The following is a 24,878-nucleotide window of genomic DNA, read 5'->3' as shown; positions in this document are numbered from 1 at the left end:
CATTACATGGAAAAAGTTAAGGATATGGCATGATAAGGTCATGAAAAGATCACATTTCCTAGGTGCCAATCCCCCCCCCCAACAAAAATGATAAAAATGTACAAATCAACTACCCAGGAGTCGCGGTATACCAATTTTTTGCAGATCATTTCTGATTTTTCTAAGTAAGATCATATAGAAAAGGTTTTAAAGTTATTTAGGGATTTTGAGTAAAGGTCAGTACAGACAACTAGTAAAAGTCAGTAAAGACGTACTACGGACGCCACGGACATGGGCCGGTCTCTAGTTGAGCCGTACGTCGTGAATGTCATATGTTAAGAGGTCAAAAGGGGCAGACTGACATTGGTTCCTCCCAAACGAATAACCTGTTACATGGTGCCACAATATATGTAGGCTTGCAGTAAGTCTGGAAGCCAACAATACTGTATTGAAATCCGCCACTGCACTTGTGATATTTGTTGCGTATTACATTTCTAATACTGTGTAACAATACGTACATTTTCACTTTTAAGGGGGGGGGGACATCATGACAACATAGGTTGTGACAATTTTCCCAAGACGGTGCTGATCACCGGTACCATGTATACCAAGTTTTTATTTTCAAATAGTAGCCACGCATATTACACCCAAACTTCCCAAAATACTCTTAGTGAATCACCAAAGGTTCCTTGGGTCAAAATGTAAACTTTGGGCTTTTAAAAACAATGGACCACCTTAAATTGCACATAATTGCTTGCACGTAATACGGCGGTCGTGCTGCGTCCATTGCATGACTGCGTTAATGTGCATTTTTGAGGACTTCATATATCGAGCGCTGACTGACGGGCGTACAATGCATATATATAATAAGTGTCCGTCACACTGTCAATTCCCCCCGGACGATTAATTGTCGAATTTCATAATCACAAAGGGTGAGAACACTACCTCTACTCTTTTAGATATCACCGTTTCTTTACATGCGAAAAGATCCACTACAAGATACCCGAAAAAAGCTTTATAAACGACGCAAACTCACAAAGGATGACATATGTTTATGTTCAACCCAGGTGGCAACTTGATCTAACAGGGGAAATCCCGCGCGCCCGATCATGCATAGCCTGCCCCCCCGACAACAGCACGGCGCGCGCCGGACACGCCCATCTTCGTACAGAAGAGGCTCTGCCCGGGCCGCGCGGCCGTGCAGTTTTAACGAACGAATTTTTAGACCTAAAAGAGCGCCAGATTGCCGCCCGAATGCGAGAAGACACCGATTGTATTCAAGCCCTTGACTTTGAAAGATACAGAAGAACGGTCCCTCGACCACGAGTCGGCCAAGGTTGGCTGAAGTTCGGGATTAGTCTGACCAAATGTAGACCACTCCTACCTTTCTTTACGAATCGTCTCGATCCAATATGAGTTGAATTTGTGTGAATTTGGACCCCGAACACAGCTGACCTACACTAGCCAACCACTAGCTAACCATGGACGAATCTAACGATATATAGTTAACGTTATATTCAGACCCGAATATATAAAAAATCTGAAACATTCCGTTGGCGCAGTCTCCCAGTAGCCAAGCCAACCTCCTCGAACACCAGCTAGCCACAGCCGACCTTGTTCCGACTTTCAACCATGCTTGGGAGGGGGGACATTGTTCGAGGGGGCTTTACTGCCGCAAATGTTCCTCGCAGACTCGACGGCCATGGGCTTCGATTTTACACTCTGCGGTGGCCCCGTTAACGCCAAATAGCGTGGAGGCAGTTGACCAAAAAGCCACTTAGCTTGATCGGTATTAAGAAACCCTATGAGCAAAATGACTCTAGACAAACAAACCCATCGCCGGTCTCCGAGTTTTCCGTGTCCCTGTCTCTGAATTGTCTGCGTTCTTACGTCTTAATTTATCGATGAACCGCTTAAACCAAAAATTGTCTCCAGAAATAAAACATGCCTTATTCCTTCGCAGTACGCGTTACCTGCGCTTACAATGAATTGTTAGGCAACTATACACGGAAGAAGTTTTCCATACCTCCAAGTACAGCTAGGACAAGAAGCCACATCAATACAGACGTCTTCATGATGGCGATTTCTTTCAATCTTCATAAAAAGATTACTTTGCTACCGTCTTCATGTCAACACCGTCTGTGGAATTTGCATGTGTCCAAAGACACTTATAAAGCCAAATCTATTACTTTCAATTCATTAGTTTCCAAACCCGATACGCCCAAGATAACGTCAGGTACAGACCCCCCAGGCTCTTCCAAACGCGTAAAACTAAAACAAAAACGTCATCTAGAAATCTTCTAGTTCTACTGATGTCGCCCGTTTTATTTTTAACGTTATGTTGCGTTAAATAAAGTCAACATTTGTCTTGGACAAGATTAATGATTTTCGACATGATGTTAATGTTAGTTGGCCAGTTTAGAAATGACTGTAGTTGTTGGCTTACTGTTTAAAAGAGTGTCCTCTGGACATTTTAGGTTTCTACTTACTCTCAAGATACAAAAGAAGAAAACCCACAAAATATTTAATTCGAATTCGTGGTTTGCCACATTATAAGACACGTTTGTAGACATTTTGATCTGTATTTTAATTTCTTCTGTTTCAGCATTACATGGAAAAAGTTTAAGATATGGCATGATAAGGTCATGAAAAGATCACATTTCCAAGGTGCAATCCCCCCCCCCTCCAACAAAAAATGATAAAAATGTACAAATCAACTACCCAAGAGTCGCGGTATACCAATTTTTTTGCAGACCATTTCTGATTTTTCTAAGTAAGATCATATAGAAAAGGTTTTAAAGTTATTTAGGGATTTTGAGTAAAGGTCAGTACAGACAACTAGTAAAAGTCAGTACAGACGTAGTACGGACGCCACGGACATGGGCCGGTCTCTAGTTGAGCCGTACGTCGTGAATGTCACATGTTAAGAGGTCAAAAGGGGCAGACTGACATTGGTTCCTCCCAAACGAATAACCTGTTACATGGTACCACAATATATGTAGGCTTGTAGTTAGTCTGGAAGCCAACAATACTGTATTGAAATCCGCCACTGCACTTGTGATATTTGTTGCGTTACATTTCTATATACTGTGTAACAAAACGTATATTTTAACTTTTTTTGGAGGGGGGGGCATCATGGCAACATAGGTTGTAACAATGTTGCCAAGTCTGTGCCGATCACCGGTACCATGTATACCAAATTTTCAAATAGTAGCCACGCATATTACGCCGAAACATCCCAAAATACTTTTAGTGAATCACCAAAGGTTCCTTGGGTCAAAATGTAAACTTTGGGCTTTTCTGTGGGACCTTCAAGAACAATGGAACACCTTAAATAGTGCACATAATTGCTTGCACGTAATACGGCGGTCGTGCTGCGTCCATTGCATGACTGCGTTAATGTGTATTTTTGAAGACGTCATATCGAGCGCTGACTGACGGGCGTACAGTGCATATATAATAAGTGTCCGTCACACTAAGCCGTCCACAGCCGTGTTTAAGTGAAATCACCCAAACCGCGATTCGGGTAACTCACATTCCTCACATCTGGTGAAACCGTGTCCGATCACAATTTGCTTGAGCTACATTTATTGCTGTTTGATGATAACACACAAGGTGTCGTGTTATTAATGTCAGCGGTCAACGACCTGCTTGCTGATGCCCCCCTCCCAGCGTATCTCGGCCGAATGCCAACGTGGTCCCGCCAGAGGCGGTGAAGCTCGCCCTAGAACGGACACATTATTTGACCATTACTGCTCTTTAAGTTGCTGCCACGGAAAAGATGGTATTGTATATAAATAAAGAAATATCACCCCGTAATCCATGACCAGGCGAAGTTACATTGAAATCACATTGCGTTCAGACGCAAATCGCGATGCGGGGAAACCGATTCGAAACCACCTCTAGAAGTGGCTTGGGATCGAGGCGCTTTCAATGTGATTTCGGAGCGTTCACATGGAGCCACTTGAAACCGGCTTCGGGGTAAACCACATGTAAACCGCCTTGGGTGATTTCACTTAAACACGGCTTAAGTCGGAGTAATTGTCAATGAGTAGTGATGTTAAGCCCTAACAGTAGCTAGCCTGATATCCAATCTCATCGTGCTTGGCGGGGCGGGTTTTCCTCGGGGCTGCAGGAGCCCATTTCCCGCCCGCCTCAGCTAGGTTTCCCGCTAGGTATTTGGCCGTGTCTATACGGAATCACCCAAACCGCGATTCGGGTAACTCACATTCCTCACATCTGGTCCACGTGCCACACACACCTGCGAAACCGTGTCCGAACATAATGCGCTTGAGCTACATTTATTGCTGTTTGATGATAACACACAAGGTGTCGTGTTATTAATGTCAGAGACTCAGAGGTCAACGACCTGCTTGCTGATGCCCCCCTCCCAGCGTATCTCGGCCGAATGCCGACGTGGTCCCGCCAGAGGCGGTGAAGCTCGCCCTAGAACGGACACATTATTTGACCATTACTGCTCTTTAAGTTGCTGCCACGTAAAAGTTGGTATTGCATGTAAAAAAAGAAATATCACTCCGTAATCCATGACCAGGCGAAGTCGCATTGAAATCACATTGCGTTCAGACGCAAATCGCGATGCGGGGAAACCGATTCGAAACCACCTCTAGAAGTGGCTTGGGATCGAGGAGCTTTCAATGTGATTTCGGAGCGTTCAGATGGAGCCACTTGAAACCGGCTTCGGGGTAAACCACATGTAAACCGCCTTGGGTGATTCCGTTTAGACACGGCCTTTCACAATGGGAGATTGATGACGCCCCCCCCCCCCCCGNAGGCGTTCTCGCTACGTACCTCATCCAGCCTTTATGCTGGCTTTGGCTTTATCTTTAGACTTATGTATTAAATTTACCCCATTCGGATGGGAGCAAGTTTTTTTATGAAAAGTAAAATAGAAAATGTCAGAACAGTATCCTATTAAAGGCCCTAAACTTTTTCATACTTCCATGGTTTCATGTCGCAATAACCTTACCAATAACCTTACCATTCTCTCTCCTCTCTTTTTCATCATGAGGTAGTTAAATATAAGAGACGGACACAGAATTTGTGTTTTTCAATTAACCCTTGTCCTGTTGGCAATTTTTGCACAATATTTTCATGTAGTTTGACGTCATAATCAGGTCACAGACCCTTGACTTCTTTTGCCCCGTGGTGACGTTCTGCATTCATTGCGTTTCGCTGCGGTGTGATTCGTTGCACGAGAAGTACCACCAAATTATACATATACAGGACACTATATAGATGGTACTGAATGTGCAACCCATATATATGGGTTATCTGAGTAACATCTGAGTAATCGAAATTACAGAACAGACCTGCTACCTATTATAAATCTCCAGCAGATGTAGGATCTATACTTGTCGCTCAGTCGTAGTGTTGAAAACGTATGCTCTTGAACGTTTTAGTGGCACACATTTTAATTATTCCCCTTCTGTTACAATGAAGACGAATAGTTTGCAAAAAAACACTGTGACTGAGTCAGATCTCACATCTGCTTGGAGATTAGCTATCATCACCATATATCTCGGTAACAATGTTACAAGTCTTAAAATAAAAAGATATGAAAAAGTAGTAATTAATAAAGAACGAAAATCTGTCTAAGAGCGCAAAACTACGCCAGGGACGACGATTCCAGTTATAGCATAGATTACTCTATCAGATTTTCTACAAGCTAAAGCGGGCCTACTAAAAAGGAAAAAAAGGAAAGAAACTTGCAAGATGATAAAAGAAAGAAATCAAGAAAGGAAGATATGAAGACAAGAATGTAAATCTTGATTCACGCTGTTTACAGAGACACTGTAAACACACACTTCCTCACTATCAGATGTTGACAATGTCAATGCGCTATTTGCTCACGGAGCACGCGGGGCGTGGCAGATGAAAGCCTTGGGCTTGTTGCAGCGCGCGGCCCTCCAGCGGTACTGGGCCGCCTGCCGTGCCACGGCGCAGTCCTTCTCCTCCGCGTTGACGGGCGGGTCGGGGAACCAGTCGGTAAAGTCGTTTCCACCCAAGGCCATCCCGTTAGCCCACAGCCAGGTTCCCTCCAGGTCCTCATCACTCAGGCCTATCCACAGACTTGGGGAGTCATCGCTGAAAGGGACAAGTAGAAATCGTGCCTTGTATGAAGTTACTTCTTTATATGTTTTATAGGATCACTTGTTTTAGAACGTTACCATCCCAAAACCTACATTTCTTGCTGATTCACTCACATACTATCGATAAAGTTTCAATAGTTACCAAACAATCATTTCAAGTGTCGCTATTATAAGCTATAGCGCTAGTCTGGCTGTTATGACTGTTACTACTACTACAGTACTACAGTACTACTACTACTACTACTACTACTACTACTACTACTACCACTACTACTACTACTACTACTACTACTACTACTACTACTACTACTAACGTTACTACTACCATGGAGGTAGTTTCTCTTTTACCTCCATGCTACTACTACTACTACTACTACTACTACTACTACTACTACTACTACTACTACTAACCTGATCAGTTTGATTTTGAGTCTAGCGACAGCAGCAGCATCCCTCCACATGTAGATGTCCCCTCCGTCCTGCTGACACACCTGCCTGGCGTCACTGTAGCTCTTAGCGTTCTTCCCGCCCCAGAAGCGGAAACAGCCGTCCCTGTACCTCCTGTATCCATCGGGGCAGTCTGGAGGCAAAACATGGTAAGATTCATTAACAAGTACGTCATTTGGCTTGCTCAGTTTTCTTTTCCACTCACGGGTTGCCTATGTCTGGCCACCCAATTGACTTGTGCCTGCAAAAGAATCTGGCCTTGTCTGTTCCAAATACAAAGAAATAAAGAAACAAACAGACAGACAGACAGACAGACAAAAGCAAATCTGTGCAATGATAGGAATACAGTTTGCCAGTCTCGGTATAGCGACAGTCGCCATAACAGATGAGTAAGAAATTGGCATCTTCAAGAATTAGATGAGTAGCTTTCAGCTGGCATTAATTCTAGATCTGCATGCACTGCATTGGCTTCAAACGCTCACACACATTGCCGCTGTGAAAGGCAGATACATGTAGGCAAATGTTGATATATCGACCAAGCGATCGCGACAGTTTTTCCAGTGTTTAAAAATGCATGAATGTGTTCGTTCTGCGAATTTACGTTGCATGATCTTACCTCGGCACGACTTGTCATCAGAATTGGGATAGTAGCCAGTCACGCACTCACAGTGATATCCTCCAAAGTCGTTCACACACACCGTGTTTTCTCCACAGTCGTCTGTGCCGGCCGCGCACTCGTCAAAATCTTCGCAGAACTGACCTGGAGCACATTTGTATAAAACGTTTAGGAGGGTTCTGCACGTATCAAGCATTTTTAAAACAATGGTACTCTGCTACAGAAAACTCGCTGGAATTCCTACTCGCCTGGAAAATTGTAATTTAAACCCGAAAGGTAAAAAACGAGCTCGAGAAGGAAAAATGAACACAATGTGGCCCATTATTACACACAATAAAAAACAATAGTGCTGGCTGGAGGTAGCAGTATAGCCTGTGTCCAGGGTGCCGTCCTCCGTAGTTTCCGCCGGCTCTGTATCTGTATCTGTATAGACTGTATAACCGCCCTTCGGAGTAACACATCAGCCAAATGTCGCTGGCTACCACCGTGGTAGTTTTGTGCCTCAAGCGACCATGGTCGCCGACCCTCAATATAAGGATGGGACAAGGTGATTCTGACATATCACTGATAAACATGAGGCTGTGACTAAGAGAGAGTGAGATTTTACCTATGTATGCAGGTGGGCAAATGCAAGCCACAACACGCAGATCTCCGTCTTCATCCTCCCCCTCAGCCAGAGTGTCGAAGTCACACACACCGCTGTTCTGACACTTACACAGGTTGACTTGTGGGATGTAGAGCGTGGTCTGACCGCGGGAGTTGGTCGCGATGAAGCTGGGTGTGATATAGGATAGATAAATGATGAGCAAATAGAGATTAGCAATAGAGTCTAGATACATTAACCAAACAATGAAGAAAGCTGTCAGATAACTCTATTTTATCCAACTAGCACAGTTGTTGCATTTGTATTGCATGGTTGGTATAAGTTAAACCTCAATTACAGTGTTAAGTGCGTATGCATCTATCAACATTGACATCTCTGATATTTTCATATTAAAGAATACATTTTAGTGTGACAGCAACTTGTGACAGCCACTCGCAAGAGTATTGCGCGAGTATAATATCATTCGATACGCATCTAACAGCTTAAACATATTATGCTGTTTACCTCATGGCCGGGCCGTCATAGTCGGCGACATTCCATGTGACTGTTGCCCTGCTGCCGTCAAACTCGAAGGTGGCTCCAGGCGGAAGGTTTTCCGCGGCTATAGTGACAGGGTCACCCGCCAGGTCGGTGGCAGTGTAGGAGAAAGTCACGACTTCTCCAACGGTTACGTCAATGCTGAGAGGGCCTTCGATGATCGGAGGAGAATTCACTGAAGCGGAGAAGTGTTCAACAGATTAGACTGCATGACTTAGACTACTCTTAACCTGGGTTCCTGGGAGCGGTTTAAGTCACGAACACTGGTGATTATAATTCATATAATATCATATATTTACAACTCACCAAGCTCTTCACTGATCCTGATGCTTTGATCTCTGGCCTCCATGGTCCCTTTTCCAATCGTGACATTTCTGGTAACGGAGGCATCATACAAGCATTCTCTGTTGTCGCCGCATACCTGCAGAGCCTGTCCACGAAAACAAAATGATTCTGAATATTCAGAATACTGGGTACATAAATCCCGCTCGCAGGTATATCCTACAAACCTACACTCTCTTCTTTCTCATTAATTTGATACTTGGAATACTTTATTAGTTTCCTGGCCTATCAACTGACGGACTATTAAGTAGTTGACGATTTGAGCTAAGAAAAGTAACACGAAAGTCCACATTACTATATCAACGTACGCGCGCGCGTCCTGCGAATATATGTTTTGATCTTTGCAGTTGATATGACTGAACAACCTGCAAAGACCAACCCTCATCTAATTAGAAATTTGTAAAAATGATTTGAAGCCCTCTCCAGCAAGCAAAAATACCCGTTCTAAATACCTAAAATAATGCTGAACCTTAAGATACTAGACATAGCCGTTGATAAGGGTAGAGAAAAAGTCCGGCATACCTCTTCTTCAAGTGCAGGGTCATCAAAGGTTGGCTCAAAGATGGGGACGTAGGACGGGTCCTGGTTGTGGAAGTCGGCGTAAGTCTGGTCTCCGTAGTGGAAGATGCTCTCCTCCTCGGTAATCTCCCCTGTTCAAAATGATAGAAGGACGTTACATCAACAAGTAGCAAAGGCACTGTCACTACTTACACAAGTGTTCATTCATCTACCTTTCGTTATTTGAGTGTCTATTAAAAAGGAGAGGCGATTTATGCCGATCGTTATTCAAACCTTTTTAGCAGACATGACTGTTTCCAGGACCCATCCTTTCTATCATAACATCATTCAGTAAATGTCATGACGGCCGAACTGTACATTTATTTATTACCATTAATCTGTGACTATAAAAAGTTGAAATCATGATTGAGCTCACATAAAAGTCCCCAGTTGTAGATTTCCTGATCAGTGGCGTTGGGACTGAGGACTGTGCCATCCGGGCGGGTGAAGTCATCATTCGGGTCTCCATTCCAAACTCCCATCAGCCCTTTCGTCTGACCCATGTAGTCGTTCGGAAGGTGCATCATCGTAGCAGGAATCCCGGCCTTCTCAAAAACTTCCAGTCTGGCACCTGTGGAGTTCAGATGTAGGGATTCTCATGGTTTACACGTTAACTTGGTCCAAGCACCAATCTCTGTCGTCTTTGAGTGTGCACGTGACTATCTGACATTTGAAACCCTTATTAGGACGCCTCTTCGTACGTTGAATAATAAAAGCAACAAGTAAGATGGGTCTAAACTTTTTAAAGGTGCTTCTTGGAACATTTTCTGTGTTTGTGTGTCGAGACTTTTGATGTCTTTGAACATTTTGACTTGACCTGACTTTTACATATTGGAAGATGCTTCTATATGAAATCGTCAGTGCCAATGCTTCCTATTTCAATCTCGTCCACAATGCAAACAGATTTGTATTCAATAGTTCAGTAACGCTTCAATATTTCCTTATACCATTTACATTTAAAAGATGGGAACAGAAATAACCTGACGAGAACTCGGCCACAACAGATCCGTTCGTTCCTTTGGAGATCATGACGTCAGTAAAAACCAAGAATTGGTCTGCCGCGAGGTCGTTGAACTCCGGGGTGAATACGTCATCAACGAACAGACGAAACTCTGCATTTTCCAAATAAGGACATAAACAAATATGTTTAGTCGGTCTAGGAGAGGGTATCAACAAATGTGCCTTGAAGGTAGTATAAAGGAATAAAGGTTCTAGTCTGTGCAGAGCATAGGGGTGGGGCCAATTTCCATTTCTGTAGCCCTTGGGCCACACAGTTGTGCAAGCATTATAGCAGGGGCCTAGCCTGCTGGTAGTGTTGTGTGTTTGACCTTCCCACACTCTTTCTCACAGATGCTGAGTGCCAAGCAGAGAAAGCAGTATGTACCATTTTTTAAGTCTTTGGTATGGCCCGGCCCGGGTTTGAACTCCCGGTGCTCCCGGTGACAAAGCGAGCTCTCTACCCGATTGAGCTGTTGTACCGGAATAAGTCGTAAGTTTTTTTACGCTTATGAGAGTGCACACGTGGGTCAAATAGGAAATAAGGAACAATATGGTAACTATGGTATGTTCTCTCAAGATCTCCCATACACTATTTGGTTTGAAAAGTCTTACCGCCCTCATCATGATTGACTTGAACAGAAGATGAAGTAGACGTCTTGGCAGCAATGGCGCTGAGGACTGTAGCGTCTGTCTCTAACCCGTCAGAGCCAACAGCCTTTCTTGTCCTGCCTTGGACGAGAAATTCACTCTCCAGTGCCTTAACCAACCAGTACTCTCCAAGACCGTTAAATGTGTATTCTCTGCCGTCAATGGTTGTGAAGTGCGGATCTCCACGGATGAAGATTATCACAATAAAATCTGTAGAGGAAGACATAAAACAACCCCGTTGCTTTCACAGGGATTTTATTCCATTCAAATCACGCGCGAGATAGACGCGAGAAAGCTGCAAAAAGCTTTCAATGTGTGGTACTGATTATTAGGCGCATATTTCAGCAACATGGCAGATCTATAGCTAGCTTGAATTCACCAAATTTCCGAAGAAAGATTTACTGATGAGGCCATATATATTTGATTATATGGATGCCATCCTCGCCAAAACTGATGCAAGCGTGCGAATTAAAAAAAAAGTTTGGCAAAGAAAAGTGGCCTTCATTGTGAAATATGTACGTGGTTAAGAAGGTTTAGCAAATAACTAATTTAAAACCAGAGTATGGTATGGCGAAAAACGGATTCTTCATCACAATTTCTTTACATTGTTTTCTTTGACTTTGCAATTGTTTCTAGTATTTTTTTTTTTTTTTGCAATTTACGGCATATATTTGCCCATTTCAGTATAGCCAAAAACTTTTTTGGAACGGACGAAAATTCATGCGCGGGCGGATGTCATCCATACATTAGTAGTCAAATCATCATGGCCTTACGAGCAAGAAAAAAAAGCAGACGAACTTGGACATCTGATGATGACCCAAAGAGCCCAAATTTCTCTTCCCCGGCACGGAGCTCCACCACACTGCGGCACCGGGTTGTTACAGACACGGCGGAAAAAGCACACCGTGACGCCCCAACGACCGAATTGGAACCTAAACCAACCAACGGTTACGGACCAGCCTCCATTTACTGAAAGAAAGAAGACAAAAATCAGGTTAGCAACAAACAAATTGGAAAAATGCGTATATTAGATGCAGTCAGGTGACGTTACACAGGTACACAAAGTGCAAAACATCAATAAAGCCGATGTATATGGTGGGAATGGGTAATCTCTACGATGAAATTGTTTCTTAACAGAATGATTGAGTAGAAGAATAAATGACGTTTTTTACCTGGCACACAAGGCATGGTAGCTGAAAAAACACATAACGATAGAATCAGAAATGAATTTTAAAAAGTTTGAAACACATTCAAAGGCTGTACAAATGTTTTCCCGGATATTATGTATTTAATAGACGTTAATATGTCAATTGCATCAAAACCTCTGGAGTCATTTAGATCGTTTTCAGGGCGGACAATATGTCGAGTGTATTGCAGACCAGTTCTACTCTTTGAATGACACATCATGACAGATTATAAAAATCAAAAAGCTGCACTTACCCATGACCGTTGGCATGACGGCCGTTTGCATTCCAGATCCTCCATTTGCACTTACTGTTGTTACAGCTGTATATATTGATGCGACCAAAATGTACGTTGTTAGAAGTATGAAATGCAATGGGGGGATTCGTAATCTATTTCGATTTTATCGATATCACATTCTCTTGGAAACAGTGTGTTGTAATGGCGTTTTGTAGTAAAGCTGTAGTAAACTATATGTTGTACTTGGAAACGTTGGTAGAATGCACAGTGCGGTCAAAGTTGCACTGTAAACCATTCAGATATCCATTTTACAATACGTGCTTTTCTGTATATTTTCTCATATCAAACAATATTTGTTTGGCTGTCTTTGAGAATATTCAAACTTATACGTTCTGTATTTTTCTACTACTCGAGGACCATTATACAAACAAGAACGTATAGTAGTAGATGTCGTCTTTTGCAGCACGCGGTATATTCTTATCAAAATTAATACATTGACATACAGTACATGCGTACTGTACATGGGATGAAGTAACTACGAGTAACATTCGTCTGCATAAGTAGGAGAACCAAGGCCGACTAGTGTTGAAGTTGTCTAGATCTTCTTATCATACATCCTAAATTAAGATGAATGTTGTTTGACGTGCAAAATACCCTACTATACGCAAGTGTTATCACACAGGTGTGCATCTCTGCTTTCTAAAAGGTCGTTTGAAATATCACTTCACTTGGTACTCGACCCTTGTAACCTGTTAACGCCTAAAATCCTGCGTTCCGATGCAATCTTACAGATAGCTGTAGTCAGTCTAAGTGGCTGCCTGGAGAGATGCGTGACTCGATGTTTTAAGGAATCCATACCAAGGGCCGACCTCTGATAAACCTATTGTTGTAGCTACCTTCTTATCATACATCCTGACCGTCGTATCATCTATTAAGACAATTGGCTGGATATATGCGTGACTCGATGTTATCAGGTAATCACACCAATCTACTAACGGGTCACGTGGGTCAGATTCAGGGCTTCGGGCCCGTGCGCGCCTCCGCCTGAACAATGATTACAAAATGACACATAATTACTTGTGCGTCACCCGATATTAATCTTCCTTATATGTGTACACATCAGCGAACTTCAAAAGGATAGACGTATGGCATATCTGGTGTCCTTGACAAAATCCTGAGCGTCTAGATCTGATACGTCAGCTGGTGAAATTATCGAATGTCTAAACTACCATACCGGTAGTGAAATATAGTGGCATCATCTCTAGATAGCTTTAAACAATGTTTAGAGTTCGATGTTCATCAAAAGTTAGATGTAACAAGTCGTTTGGTGTAATATAGCCTGTTGTTGCCGCGCCGCGTGCCTGTGAACTGATGTATCATAGTGCGCCGAGGGGCGGTTATATCGGCTATCAAATCAAATCAACTTTATTGCTCAACAACTGTAACTGGTACAATGTATGGCAAAGAGGAAACAACAAGGGTAGATAACTGGTACAAATTTTTGGGATCCGTAAGTGGTGAGTACAGCCTCCGTACGGAATCCAACGGATTCGGGAGCACGCAAACACGCTGTAGCACTTCAAGTGCTAGCCGCTTACTTACGGTTGCCGGCCGCCCAACATCCAGCCGCAGTGCGGGGAGGGGCCATTTAAGCCGCGGACGGCATAGTTTGCGTTACACAGACTATTAAAGTGCATGCAAAATTGTCTCTGCGTTCGGCGCGGATTCACCCCGTACGATACAACACCGTGTATTCCGCATCACCCACGGTCCCAGCCCTCCCGCGGATCGGATCTCCCTCCGGCTTTCGGCCGTCGGGCGTTCCGACCCGCGGTCGGACTGGTACCTCGGGCGATACGGAATACACCATGTAGTATTCTATGTATATCAGAACAATGCAAACCTACTAGAAGCCGGGTTTGAATGGTTTTCGTCGGCAGGGTAGCAAAAACATCGTGGACCGCCTTAGCTTTAGATATGATTTGTTCATTTGGGTATACAAAAACACAGGTCTGTTCTGTTGAACGCTAGCGCTAAACTACAACAACTAGACAATCAAAACCCTACGCTGCCGTCCGAAATTAAGGGTCTGTCGCCCTCTGCTCACAAACATTGCTAATTGAACTTAAGTACTTATCTACAAGCCAACTTTTGAGACAGAAACACCTTGCATATGAGATTTGAGACCCTAGCCCGAGTGCCATTGAATTTGTATATTGAGGCCCCCATCCTGAAATAGTTTCACGGAGTGAGTATGGGGCCCCGATATGACACTTGGGCGAGTTAGATCCTTCGGTGGGCTGGGAATCGGAACAAAAGTAGCGGAAATTAAATCGGCTCAAAATCAGCCACAGATGATCTTATTTAATGAATGCAGTAATATTTGCGTCGATACTAATGCTATTAACATAACTTCAAATTGTGCATCATATTACTAGTAATTAGACGTACGGTCCCTACCTCCAAGGGCAGCAAGGAGAACAACCCACGCCCAGACAGACGTCTTCAGCATTGCGACTTATCCGAAGTTCGTTTTTTTTTCTTCTCAAGAATGTTTCACCGTCTTCAGTCCAACGCGTCAAAATGAGTTCAAGGCTCCGCATGGACTTTATAAATAGACAGCCCTTCTAACCCAACCCAAACCAGTTTTTAAATGTCATGACACAGAGAGCCCTTTTATAGGCGTTTCCCTGTTGTCGCAAGATTCACTTTTTGTGTTTTCCTTTTTTCTTTTTGCATACGCATACGCTCCCTTGTTTTACCGCAGTGTTTTACGGATTTTACTAGGCTAGGCGACGTCACGTTATGATGTGGTATAATCTTCTTCCTCAATTTGTCATCGAATATACAACAAAAGGGCAATTAAGTGTATTTTGTGTATTTTATCTTTCAATTGATACATTTACATCTTTAATCATATCCAAACTTATGAGGTTACCGATTATACAAGTCAAACAAATGGTAAAACAAATCTAATTTTTGACGCTCGGCTGCCTGCATTTAATGCCGTGGAAAAGGCGCCAAACTAGAAGAGAAGACCCGGCATTTTGAGCGCGTACGTTCTAGATTCTGTTCTTGTAGTTGCCTTCTTGTCATACATCGTAAATTAAGATGGATGTCGTTTGACGTGCTATAACGCACGTATGTGTTATCATACACAGGTGTGCATCTTTGATCCTGAAAGGTCGTTTTAACACCGCTTCACTTGGCATGAGACCCTTGTAACCTGTTAACGCCTACAAACAAGGGCTCCTTTAATCTCGGTACGTGCGTATACGCTTTACGATAAATTTCGGGTAGCTACAACGCATTACGTAAAATAAAACGGCGAATTACACTCTACGCAAAATGCGCCAATTAGCTCTACGTCGAATTAAAACTGCCGATTACGCTTTACGCAAAAGAGCACGCGGGACCCCTTCAAGGTCGTTCGCGCGTCCGCTTAAAACACAAAATACTCGCGCGTCACTCGACATTCATCCTCGTCATGATAACGAACTTTCGTGCGTTCGAATTCGGTGCATTGACGAACATCAAGCCCAGAAACATGCAGGCCATTGTGTTTTTGCTGGCAAAGTTATAACATCAAATTGTCTAAACCAGTGGAATTTAAATGCTCGAATCTCCATGGATAACTACCCCGCTCTGCGTATACTACTAGTATAGTTTTTGACGATGATATATGAATGTGATAATATAGTTCCTTTTTTCCCCTTTTTTCGGGCATATTACAGTAATACTTAGTACTACATGTATGTAACAGGTCTAGGGTCCAGGTCTACAGTTGACCGCATTGTGTACAGATTATCTGAACAGTGTCGTGGTTTGAGAGTGACTGGGCTTGCCGCAGCGGAACCGAGTGCTGAAAAAGATAGCCTGGCCTCTGCTGAACTGTTGAACAGATTTGGCATGCGTGGATGGCAATTAAATAAAATAACGTTTTACACGTTGGTTTGGCTATGCTGGGAGGGGCAATCTAACGACAACGCACAAGCGTAATGTTCATGCCTACCTGGCGTTGAAAGAAATGCGGGAAAAAGTGAGTCATCGGATCATAACTGTTGGCGTGCGGATAATCACCATAGGTCTAATGACGTATCAATCAGGAGGTTCGTATCAATGTTGTTCAATATGTAGAGTCGCGATGTAGCGGTAACGTTATTTGTCAAGTTAATTAAGAATTGATCACAATGACGAAAATTTGAATTTCGCGCCATTTTTTGCCGCGCTCCCATCAAATCACAATCCAACTAGGTGACGTCAGGGCGTTGGTTTCCTCAAACGTCGCACGGACACCCTGTCTTTCCGTCAAAAATTGACGCCTGTGGTCGGTAAGAACTGACTCAAACCCCTCATAATCTCTCAACAACATATTCATCTCTCTCTATGTAGTAAATATGACCTGTCGTGACGAGATCTGAGCGAGACTGAAGCCACAGAATGGCTAATTACCTCAATGTTAGACATTTTTTCTCGGTGTAAACCAGGAACATGTATATTGTACAAGAGGCTATTGTGATTCGTTGCGGACCTGTTTTATACATGTTGCCGGGCCGAGTGGAGATTTTCCGGCCCATCGTGCTCAGCCCTGGTGCATGGCGGTCCTGGAGCGGACTCAGGTTTGAATCCCAGCGTTCATTGAGGCCATTTTCCTTCCCACACAGCCTCGAGAGCCCCAAAGACTGGTCGGGAAGGCTACTGGGGACCTACCGGGCGAGAAAAACGCAGTGGAGGGCGCTGGGAGGCATTTTGGCGCAGTTTTCTCACCAGACAATTTGCTGGTGATGGAAATGGGTTACAAAATGGCGCTAGGTCGTTGTTGGCCGCTCAGACGGCTTTATCTTCGATGTGTAGACGCCAAAAGGGAGAAAATATCCGCCTCCCCCACCCTCTCCTGACTCGCCTGGTTCCCCCGACCTTCCCTACCAGTCAGGCACCCGAGAAGACCGTGTGAAGATGCATTTTGTAGTTGACTTTGACCGTTCTTTGTCACATTTTCTCATTCGTCTCACGTCTGTAGTGAGAAAACTGATGTTTGGTTCGCCATAGTCTAGTTTTGGGGGAGGGGGCATCTGGCGTAGGTGCGAATCGCAAAAAGTACATCCTTATGGGGGAGGGGGCTGCAACAGATTTTCCCGTCTCATAGTATCTATACATGCTGATAAAATTCTGTGATTCTGTACTTCAAAGTGAAGTTCAATCCAGATTATTAACAGAATCCATATGTTTGCACATGATGTGATCATGATTTTTCACTCCATGATGTGATCAAGACAGTGTTGCATGAGAGACCTAACGTCTCAGACTCAGAGACAATTTTTTGTGTGAAGAGTAAAATAAAGAGTGTAAAGGAAAGTAAAAATGTTGATGCCATACATGTTTACCTGGGTTTACAGTTTCCACAAGTTAACATAGTGTTGGATGGACCAGTCACATTTTGGTCCAGGAAGGAAAATAAGTCGTTGATCTTATCATGCTGCTTTATGTATAGGCCAAAATCATATAATTTGCCTTGAGAGTTGATATTGAAGCATTACATATACATGTGTAGCATAGATGTACATACTGGTAGTTTTAGTATGTAGCAGTCCCACAAGCCAGGACTCACGATCCTTCAACAAATTAAAAAAAATAAAAAACTACATGTAACGCTACTGCTACTCCTGAGGCAAAAAATAATACAATATGGAGTAGTATCAAAGATTCAGAACTTGTTCATTGTTGGTAGAAGTCGTGGCAGCTTTGTTTGAAACATCCCCAAGTAATACCAACCAGGCTGGCAAATTGTGAGCTAGGTGGGTAGGGTTGGATTTGCGATTGATCCTATAATGTATAAAAGGCTTAGTAACATTTTGTAATTGCGAAAATGTAGTAGCATTATGGTTAGTCTTTGTTGAAGTGTCATGTGAAATGTATGTGTTGATGTTTATGAAACACATGGAAATATGACTGCAGGAGGTAACGTGATGTTGGTTTACACAAAATACGACGTCACCACTAAACAACTTCTATACACACAAATACACATACACAAATGTGTTATCTCCCAGCAGATGAAGTGTGTAGGGCAATTTGGCATCCGCCTCCCACTACCTGCTTTTCTGTGCTGATGTACATGTAGCAGGACACAGCCAGCTAGGAGGCATGCACCATTAGAAAAAGCACCAACCACAAATGCTTGCAAGTTGGATTCTTACACAAACACATGTACACTAATATTGATAACACACAATACTTGGATCTATGAGTTACAAAGAAACCAGTCTACTACTACATGTTACATGTACTGCTACTCCCGAGGCATGCCTGTACATCTATTTTTTAAGAACTTGAACATATTCACTGGTACTGTATTGATCAATATCTGATATAAATTGTTTTCCACGTAGTGACAAGTGATTCATACAGGGTAGCGAGTGCACTACACTATCGTCAACAACATGGAAGCAGCAACTAGTGACGACAGCCAGCCAAAGGCACTGGATGCTGCCGCTATGGCAACCAACGAGCAGGAAGTGATCGGGATGTTACTGGCCCAGTCAGGGGACGGCACCATGCAGCTACACACAGCTGTAAGGAAGTTAAGAGTCACTGCAACCTTGTCAGAAATGACCATTTATACCAAGAACATAGAGAATTTGATTGACAAGATATAGAACTTCATCATGACATTGTGTGAATGATGATGCATGTACATGTATTGTGTGATCATGACTTGTCATCATTTTTGGGCTATATTTCATCCATTCGAAACTAACATGTATGGTAGTGATTGGAGGACTTTGGAAACAAGTTGGAACAAAAAGAGGAAGAAAAAAGCTACTACAAGACTCGTAGCATTTTGAATCAAACTTCCAAAACACCTTTCACACATTCAGGACCTTCCCATGACTTGGGTTGGGGGTAGCCTGGAGTTCATCCTATTCTAGCTCCAGTTCACTTTTCTGATGTCATTCAACTTAATTCAATAAGCTTAATTCACTGTCACTCAAATTCAATATGACTTTCCTGACTTGTGGATTTTTTTTCCAGAATGGTGGCACAGAAGACCACCAGATAGCTGTCTCCCTGGCAGAGGGTGTATCTACAGGTATGGAGGGGGCTAGGGTATACTATGCTAGTCTTTAGTCATTAGGTACACACATGCATATTGTGCTCCATATTGCTTGACAGTGTCATGTTGGAACTAAACTTGTTTTCATGACATTGTGATTTCATCTATACCATTTTTTTTAGTTGCTTATCAAGTCACAAGTCTGTATTTCACCAACACTTTGCAATGAATTTAACTCACACAATTATTTCAAACAAGTCACATTTTTAGTAAATAAAACTATCAAAAGCAGGTTTGTTTTCTTCATGCATATTTTGGAGCAAATTTCACATTGCATACACACTGCATGCATGGAGGATATGTCAACTTTCTTTTTTTTTTTATTTCTACCCTATGGTTTTGTTAGAGCCATCAGTCACCAAATAATAGTACTATTGTTTTAAACCATTTTGTTGCAGGTTGGTATAATGCATGTTTCATGTCCATTATTACATGTATGCACAAACATTTGCTGTCCAGGAATAATGCATGTTGTGGGTCAAAGGTCATGTGAAGGTAAGGACGTCACCATGGTTACCAGTGCGCCATATTTAGTAAACGGTTTGTCTTGCTGTTGTCCTAACGGTCAGCCCGTGCAGACCTCGGACATATGTATCTGTCCTCAGATGGCAAGACGCTGCACATGGTGGACGGTCAGTCACTCCAGGCAGTAACACTGGCCGACGGGACAACTGCGTACATTCAGCACAACCCAACTAAAGGTATGTGTGTGCATTTTTTTGTAGTAAGAGAACAGAATGTGGCTCTAGGCTTTTTCTGATTAAATTTAATTTAAGATAACCTGCATTTACAATATGCAGTTCATTTATGTCAGTCATGTTCAATTTATGCACTTGGAACATTAGTAGGAAACACAATGTGCAGCAATATAAGTTTTGTACTACATGTACTTGTGATTAGGATTAATGGTATGTGTATTCTGCATAATTCATTTATTGTCTTCTTTCTATTGTCTTCACATGTATCCATGTATGAATGAGTTTGTAGCTTTTGTTTTACTGGGGAATTTGGAGTACAGGATTCTTTATTGTGTACAGTATAGTTTACTTGTTGTCGCCTTTGACGGGACCTTTTCAACTTGTAACATTTGCTGTGGTTTCACAGATGGGAAACTGGTAGAAGGCCAAGCTATTCAGCTGGAGGATGGTACAACAGCTTATGTACAGGCTGTTCCAGCAGATACAACAACCATGAAAGGTTAGCTGTTACCTTTCAAAATTCATATACTAGTATGGTAATTAATTAGGTGTTACTGTAATACCGTTAAAGATACTACAAATGTAGTATGTTGAATACATTGGCCAAAGAATTCATAGTGAAGTCATGGCTTTCTAAAGACTGCTTTCGGAGTTTAAAATGCATTGAATTTGTTATGTATGAAACTAATTCTTACTTACCCTCTTCGCAAAGAGTAAAATATTGTTCTGTCTGCTGTATTGTACTGCAGTTACCATGTGTTCTGATAGAGGGCGCTACCATTACTGCTATCTCTGGTTGCATTGCCTGTGTTGGAGCTAACAGCAAATGATTTTCTTTGTCATTATCAGCTAAAAGTTTTAAGGGACAAATGTGCCTATTTCTTTAGAAACTATGAGTGAAGAAAGACTTTTGAATTCTTAGAGCTTGTTTTGTGAATTTGTAGGAAAAGGATTTCATATAACCATTGTTTTTTTCTCAACAGAGCCTGACCCCACAGGTTTCCAGATGTCGGATGGACAGGCAGTACAGTTAGAGGATGGCACCACAGCGTACATCCACCACGCACCTAAAGGTACTCCTTCAACACATACCGGTAGTGCTCATACTAGATAGGAAGCAATATGACAAATTCTTACTGATATGTACATGTACAGGCAGTCATTTGGAATGTAGGAGTGAGTGTAAAAGTTGTAGTGATCCCATTGTGTGTTTTTCCCGTCAGGTTTTGAGGGTACCACAGTGCAGGCAGTACAGCTGGAGGATGGCACCACAGCGTACATCCACACACCTTCTACTGTGCTACAGCATGGGGAGGGAGGTAAGACAGAAATTCTCCAGTCTTATTTTGCTGCATGTGAACATGGAGCATACTGTTTGAAACTATCATGTGAAATAAAGAGCAAGCGTTAATCCAATTTTACATGTATATGCATGTATTTGGGGCATATTTTAGCTCTTATGTGTATGTCCATGTTACTCCTTAAATATATAAAAAAAACTTGCATCTCTCTCACTCTGCAGTGTTGCATGCTGGGGACGCAGGTCTGGACAACCTGCCAGGCAGTTCTGACGAGGGCGTTGACCCCACCTCCATCAGTGCACTGGAACAGTACGCATCACAGGCAGGTGTCTTTCCTCTGTGGCTTCTACATGGGCACAAGTTTTGTTTGTTTTGACCCAACAGATCTTTGAACTACTACTGAATTCTGTCCTCTTGTCATCACCACATGAAATGTAACATGTTTTGGTTTTGTGTTTACTGAGCCCGCTAAAAATTGGTAACCAAACAGCTACTTCAGTGCGCTAAATTAAAGGTTGAACAGAGATGTGGTTATGTTAAAGAAGTTACAAATAGGATATTGTTCGTGATATGGAAAAGCATACATTTAGCAACATCATCAATAACCAATATTAACTTATGTAATCAAGCACTGTACTTTTTGAGCCAATCAACTCTGTGATCATTAGGTGAGCGGAGGGGATCAGACCGTCAGCCAATCAGACGGTGCGGTAACATCCACCACCATCACCACCCTCCCCCATGATGACGGGTCCTCCATGGTGCCCACCCCTACTACTACCTCAGCCGCCGCCCTGCTGCCTGATCAGACTCACATCACGTTTGAAAAAGCCAGGGTGAGTTTTGAGAGCATGTCTTGTCATGCATGCTTTCAATGTGACTGCAAAACTTTAATTAGAACAAGACTAAAAGCCCAAGTCCTTGGTAGATGTGAGAAAAAGTAATCATTTCCAATATGATAGTTAACATTTGTCCAGTTGTTATCATTCTAGTGTAGCGTGTAGTGCGCATAGTCCAGTGGTTATAGGGACATTGTTCCTGTCCAGACTAAGAGGTTTGGAGTTTAATTCTCGACAGTTGTTGCTCACTTGACATGCTCGTTACTGGAAATAGTCACAGTCCCCAGGACGTGGCTCGCTGTTCATTGTGCTTATTGAAAAGAGCAACATGCAGGGGAACTTTCCCAGTACAATGAACCTGTAAATACTATACATACTTGAGCATCTGTCATGACCATAGATAAGGTCTTGAGTGAGCTTAACTTTCTTCATTTATAATTGTACCTCTCTTAAATTACTCTTGTTATCCGCATGTTCCCAGATCCTACAGATCACCCAGTCTCCAGGCCCCAGGACCAGCATGAAGGCTGCCCAGCTGGGTGAGAAGGCGTTCCGCTGTGAGTTTGAGGGATGTGGCAGACTCTACACCACCGCACACCATCTCAAGGTAGGAGAACCTCTGCATGTTCTGTAGGTAAAACAGCTAGTGTCATCATTTGAAGAAAGGTGTACTAGTACATGTGTACAAGATGGATGTTGGGTATCATGCGTGTTATCTACATTCGTGTCATTTTTGTTTTGTTTTGTTAGTGTTTTCATAAACATACATGTACATTGTGTATAAAGAACAGTTCATCCTACATTTGTATACTAGTATGTAGTAATTGTAGTGAGCATGAAAATTGTAAAACCAATTGCAGCATATATGTAGAGAATTTGAACTCTCTCTTGATTAATTTTCACCATTAGATTTGTGAACTTTTTATCCCTTTTGTAAATGAAAAAGAACTGCACTGTAGCAATAGTTTGTGGTTGCTTCCCTCCCCAGGTCCACGAGAGAGCCCATACTGGAGACCGTCCCTACAAGTGTGAACACCAGGGCTGTGATAAGGCCTTCGCTACCGGCTACGGTCTGAAGAGCCACACCAGAACACACACAGGGGAGAAACCATACAAATGCCCCGAGGAAACCTGCACCAAAGCCTTTAAGACATCAGGGGATCTTCAGAAACACGTACGAACACACACAGGTACAAATTTATTATCTCTGGGTATTGATGTATTTTGTTTTGGTGTGGTTGTTTGTTTGTGACGGTTTGCTTGTGTGTCTGAAGATATTTGAATTCAGTAGAGTACCAGCAATGGATTGGAAGATTTTGTAACTACAGATTGACAGGAAGGTCAGGTTTGACTAGTTATGGCAGCTCCAATCACAGTCATTGAGGCTTGTCACAACAAATTCCTCAAGTCAGACCATCTCAATAAATACACAGAAATTCTAGATACTTCCCAGACAAAAGTTAGAGATCTGATTTTTTCTCGTTTTGTTAGACTGGTGGTTGAATGTAAAAGCTTTTAAGTTTGATAAAACTTCATTGTTTTTTTTCTTTTTCATGAACCCTCAGGTGAACGGCCGTTCAAGTGTCCGTTTGAGGGCTGTGACCGTTCCTTCACCACGTCCAACATCCGTAAGGTCCACATCCGTACACACACCGGGGAACGGCCCTACATCTGTAACATAGAGGGCTGTGGCAGGTCCTTCGCTTCCGCAACTAATTTCAAGAACCATTCCCGCATTCATACAGGTACGTTCGCATTTTTGATGCAACATAGCTCATGACATTGTACAAGCCTGTGTACTTGTGTTAGTTGCTTAAGTTGAAAATGGTCAACAATGTTTCATCCTAACCAAAGTGGAAGATGATGTATTTTCACTCTGCTAAGCAAAGAGTGACATTCACAACATGTACAGTTTTAGAATCCAAGGCTATAAGTGTATTCTGTGTGGATATATATATAAATTATTATAATGTTATGTTGTTTGTTTCTAAATTCTTGGAAATAAACCTTTTACAAGGTGAATCCTTTTGGCTTAAAACCCACAAACCCAGATTTCGTAACTTTTTATTTATTCAAATTTTCATTCACGTAATTTATACAGCTGGCTTATTCACATGTTGTATGTACATTTTACACAGGTGAGAAGCCTTACGTCTGCACGGTACAAGGCTGTGGTAAGCGGTTCACAGAGTACTCCAGTCTGTACAAACACCACGTGGTGCACACCCACTCCAAACCCTACATCTGTAACCACTGTGGGAAGAACTACCGCCAGACCTCCACACTAGCCATGCACAAACGGACCGCTCACGGAGACAACGAAGCCATGGAGGAGGGCGAGGAGTCGGCACAGTTTTACGCAGCACCAGGTAATTTACACACCTTGACAACAGCATGAGTGAGCTAGTGAGAGTTATAAAGTCATGTTCAGCAATGCACATCTGAACTTCTAAAGTCAATTATCTGTAAAAGTAATTTGTTAGGAAGGCAAGTTGTAACAAATTTTTTTTTTCCTTTGAAATAAATCTTCTAAGATACATTAAATTTTGTACATACTACCCCCTCGTCTTTGGGATGCAAAGTAGCAACATTGCTGATAGTTGTACTACTATGCTTTCTTTTAATGCGATGATGGTTGTGAAAGTGATTTTAAAGCTATAAATC

The 24,878-nt window shown here is 42.5% G+C and overlaps 2 protein-coding genes across 2 annotated transcripts in view; one reads left to right on the top strand and one right to left on the bottom strand.

Moving 5' to 3' along the window:
• Positions 1 to 5,821: 5,821 nt before the first annotated feature.
• On the bottom strand, positions 5,822 to 14,774 carry LOC109475527 (mucin-like protein). The gene is made up of 11 exons (XM_019776168.1): positions 14,714 to 14,774; positions 12,022 to 12,033; positions 10,805 to 11,050; positions 9,570 to 9,764; positions 9,158 to 9,285; positions 8,600 to 8,723; positions 8,261 to 8,468; positions 7,760 to 7,926; positions 7,153 to 7,296; positions 6,501 to 6,669; positions 5,822 to 6,084 (listed from the first exon to the last, which is right to left on the bottom strand). Exons 1-11 carry the CDS (start codon positions 14,772 to 14,774, stop codon positions 5,847 to 5,849), a joined length of 1,692 nt encoding a protein of 563 aa, XP_019631727.1. The 3' UTR covers positions 5,822 to 5,846.
• A 1,952-nt stretch (positions 14,775 to 16,726) lies between these two features.
• The window catches only part of LOC109475443 (zinc finger protein 143-like), an 11,876-nt gene continuing 3,724 nt past the window's right edge, over positions 16,727 to 24,878 (top strand). The window contains exons 1-13 of the mRNA XM_019776043.1: positions 16,727 to 16,881; positions 18,652 to 18,834; positions 19,295 to 19,352; positions 19,946 to 20,077; positions 20,481 to 20,573; positions 21,058 to 21,147; positions 21,298 to 21,393; positions 21,597 to 21,697; positions 22,044 to 22,211; positions 22,696 to 22,821; positions 23,203 to 23,404; positions 23,780 to 23,959; positions 24,353 to 24,583. Of these exons, the coding sequence (XP_019631602.1) occupies positions 18,703 to 18,834; positions 19,295 to 19,352; positions 19,946 to 20,077; positions 20,481 to 20,573; positions 21,058 to 21,147; positions 21,298 to 21,393; positions 21,597 to 21,697; positions 22,044 to 22,211; positions 22,696 to 22,821; positions 23,203 to 23,404; positions 23,780 to 23,959; positions 24,353 to 24,583 (1,609 nt within the window). The 5' untranslated portion in view covers positions 16,727 to 16,881; positions 18,652 to 18,702. The remainder of the gene's footprint in view (positions 16,882 to 18,651; positions 18,835 to 19,294; positions 19,353 to 19,945; positions 20,078 to 20,480; positions 20,574 to 21,057; positions 21,148 to 21,297; positions 21,394 to 21,596; positions 21,698 to 22,043; positions 22,212 to 22,695; positions 22,822 to 23,202; positions 23,405 to 23,779; positions 23,960 to 24,352; positions 24,584 to 24,878) is intronic.

This window comes from Branchiostoma belcheri, unplaced genomic scaffold (assembly GCF_001625305.1).
Source record: "Branchiostoma belcheri isolate BF01 breed outbred unplaced genomic scaffold, Haploidv18h27 scaffold34, whole genome shotgun sequence".
Taxonomy (NCBI): Eukaryota; Metazoa; Chordata; class Leptocardii; order Amphioxiformes; family Branchiostomatidae; genus Branchiostoma; species Branchiostoma belcheri.
This window is presented reverse-complemented; position numbering and strand designations above follow the sequence as displayed.

Coding starts and splice junctions, on each gene's coding strand:
- LOC109475527 (XM_019776168.1), bottom strand. CDS start 14,774: ATGCTGAAGACGTCTGTCTGGGCGTGGGTTGTTCTCCTTGCTGCCCTT. Junction 8,724..9,157: donor ACCCTGCACTTGAAGAAGAG/GTATGCCGGACT, acceptor TTTCGTGGACAG/GCTCTGCAGGTATGCGGCGA. Junction 7,297..7,759: donor TTGCCCACCTGCATACATAG/GTAAAATCTCAC, acceptor AATGTGCTCCAG/GTCAGTTCTGCGAAGATTTT.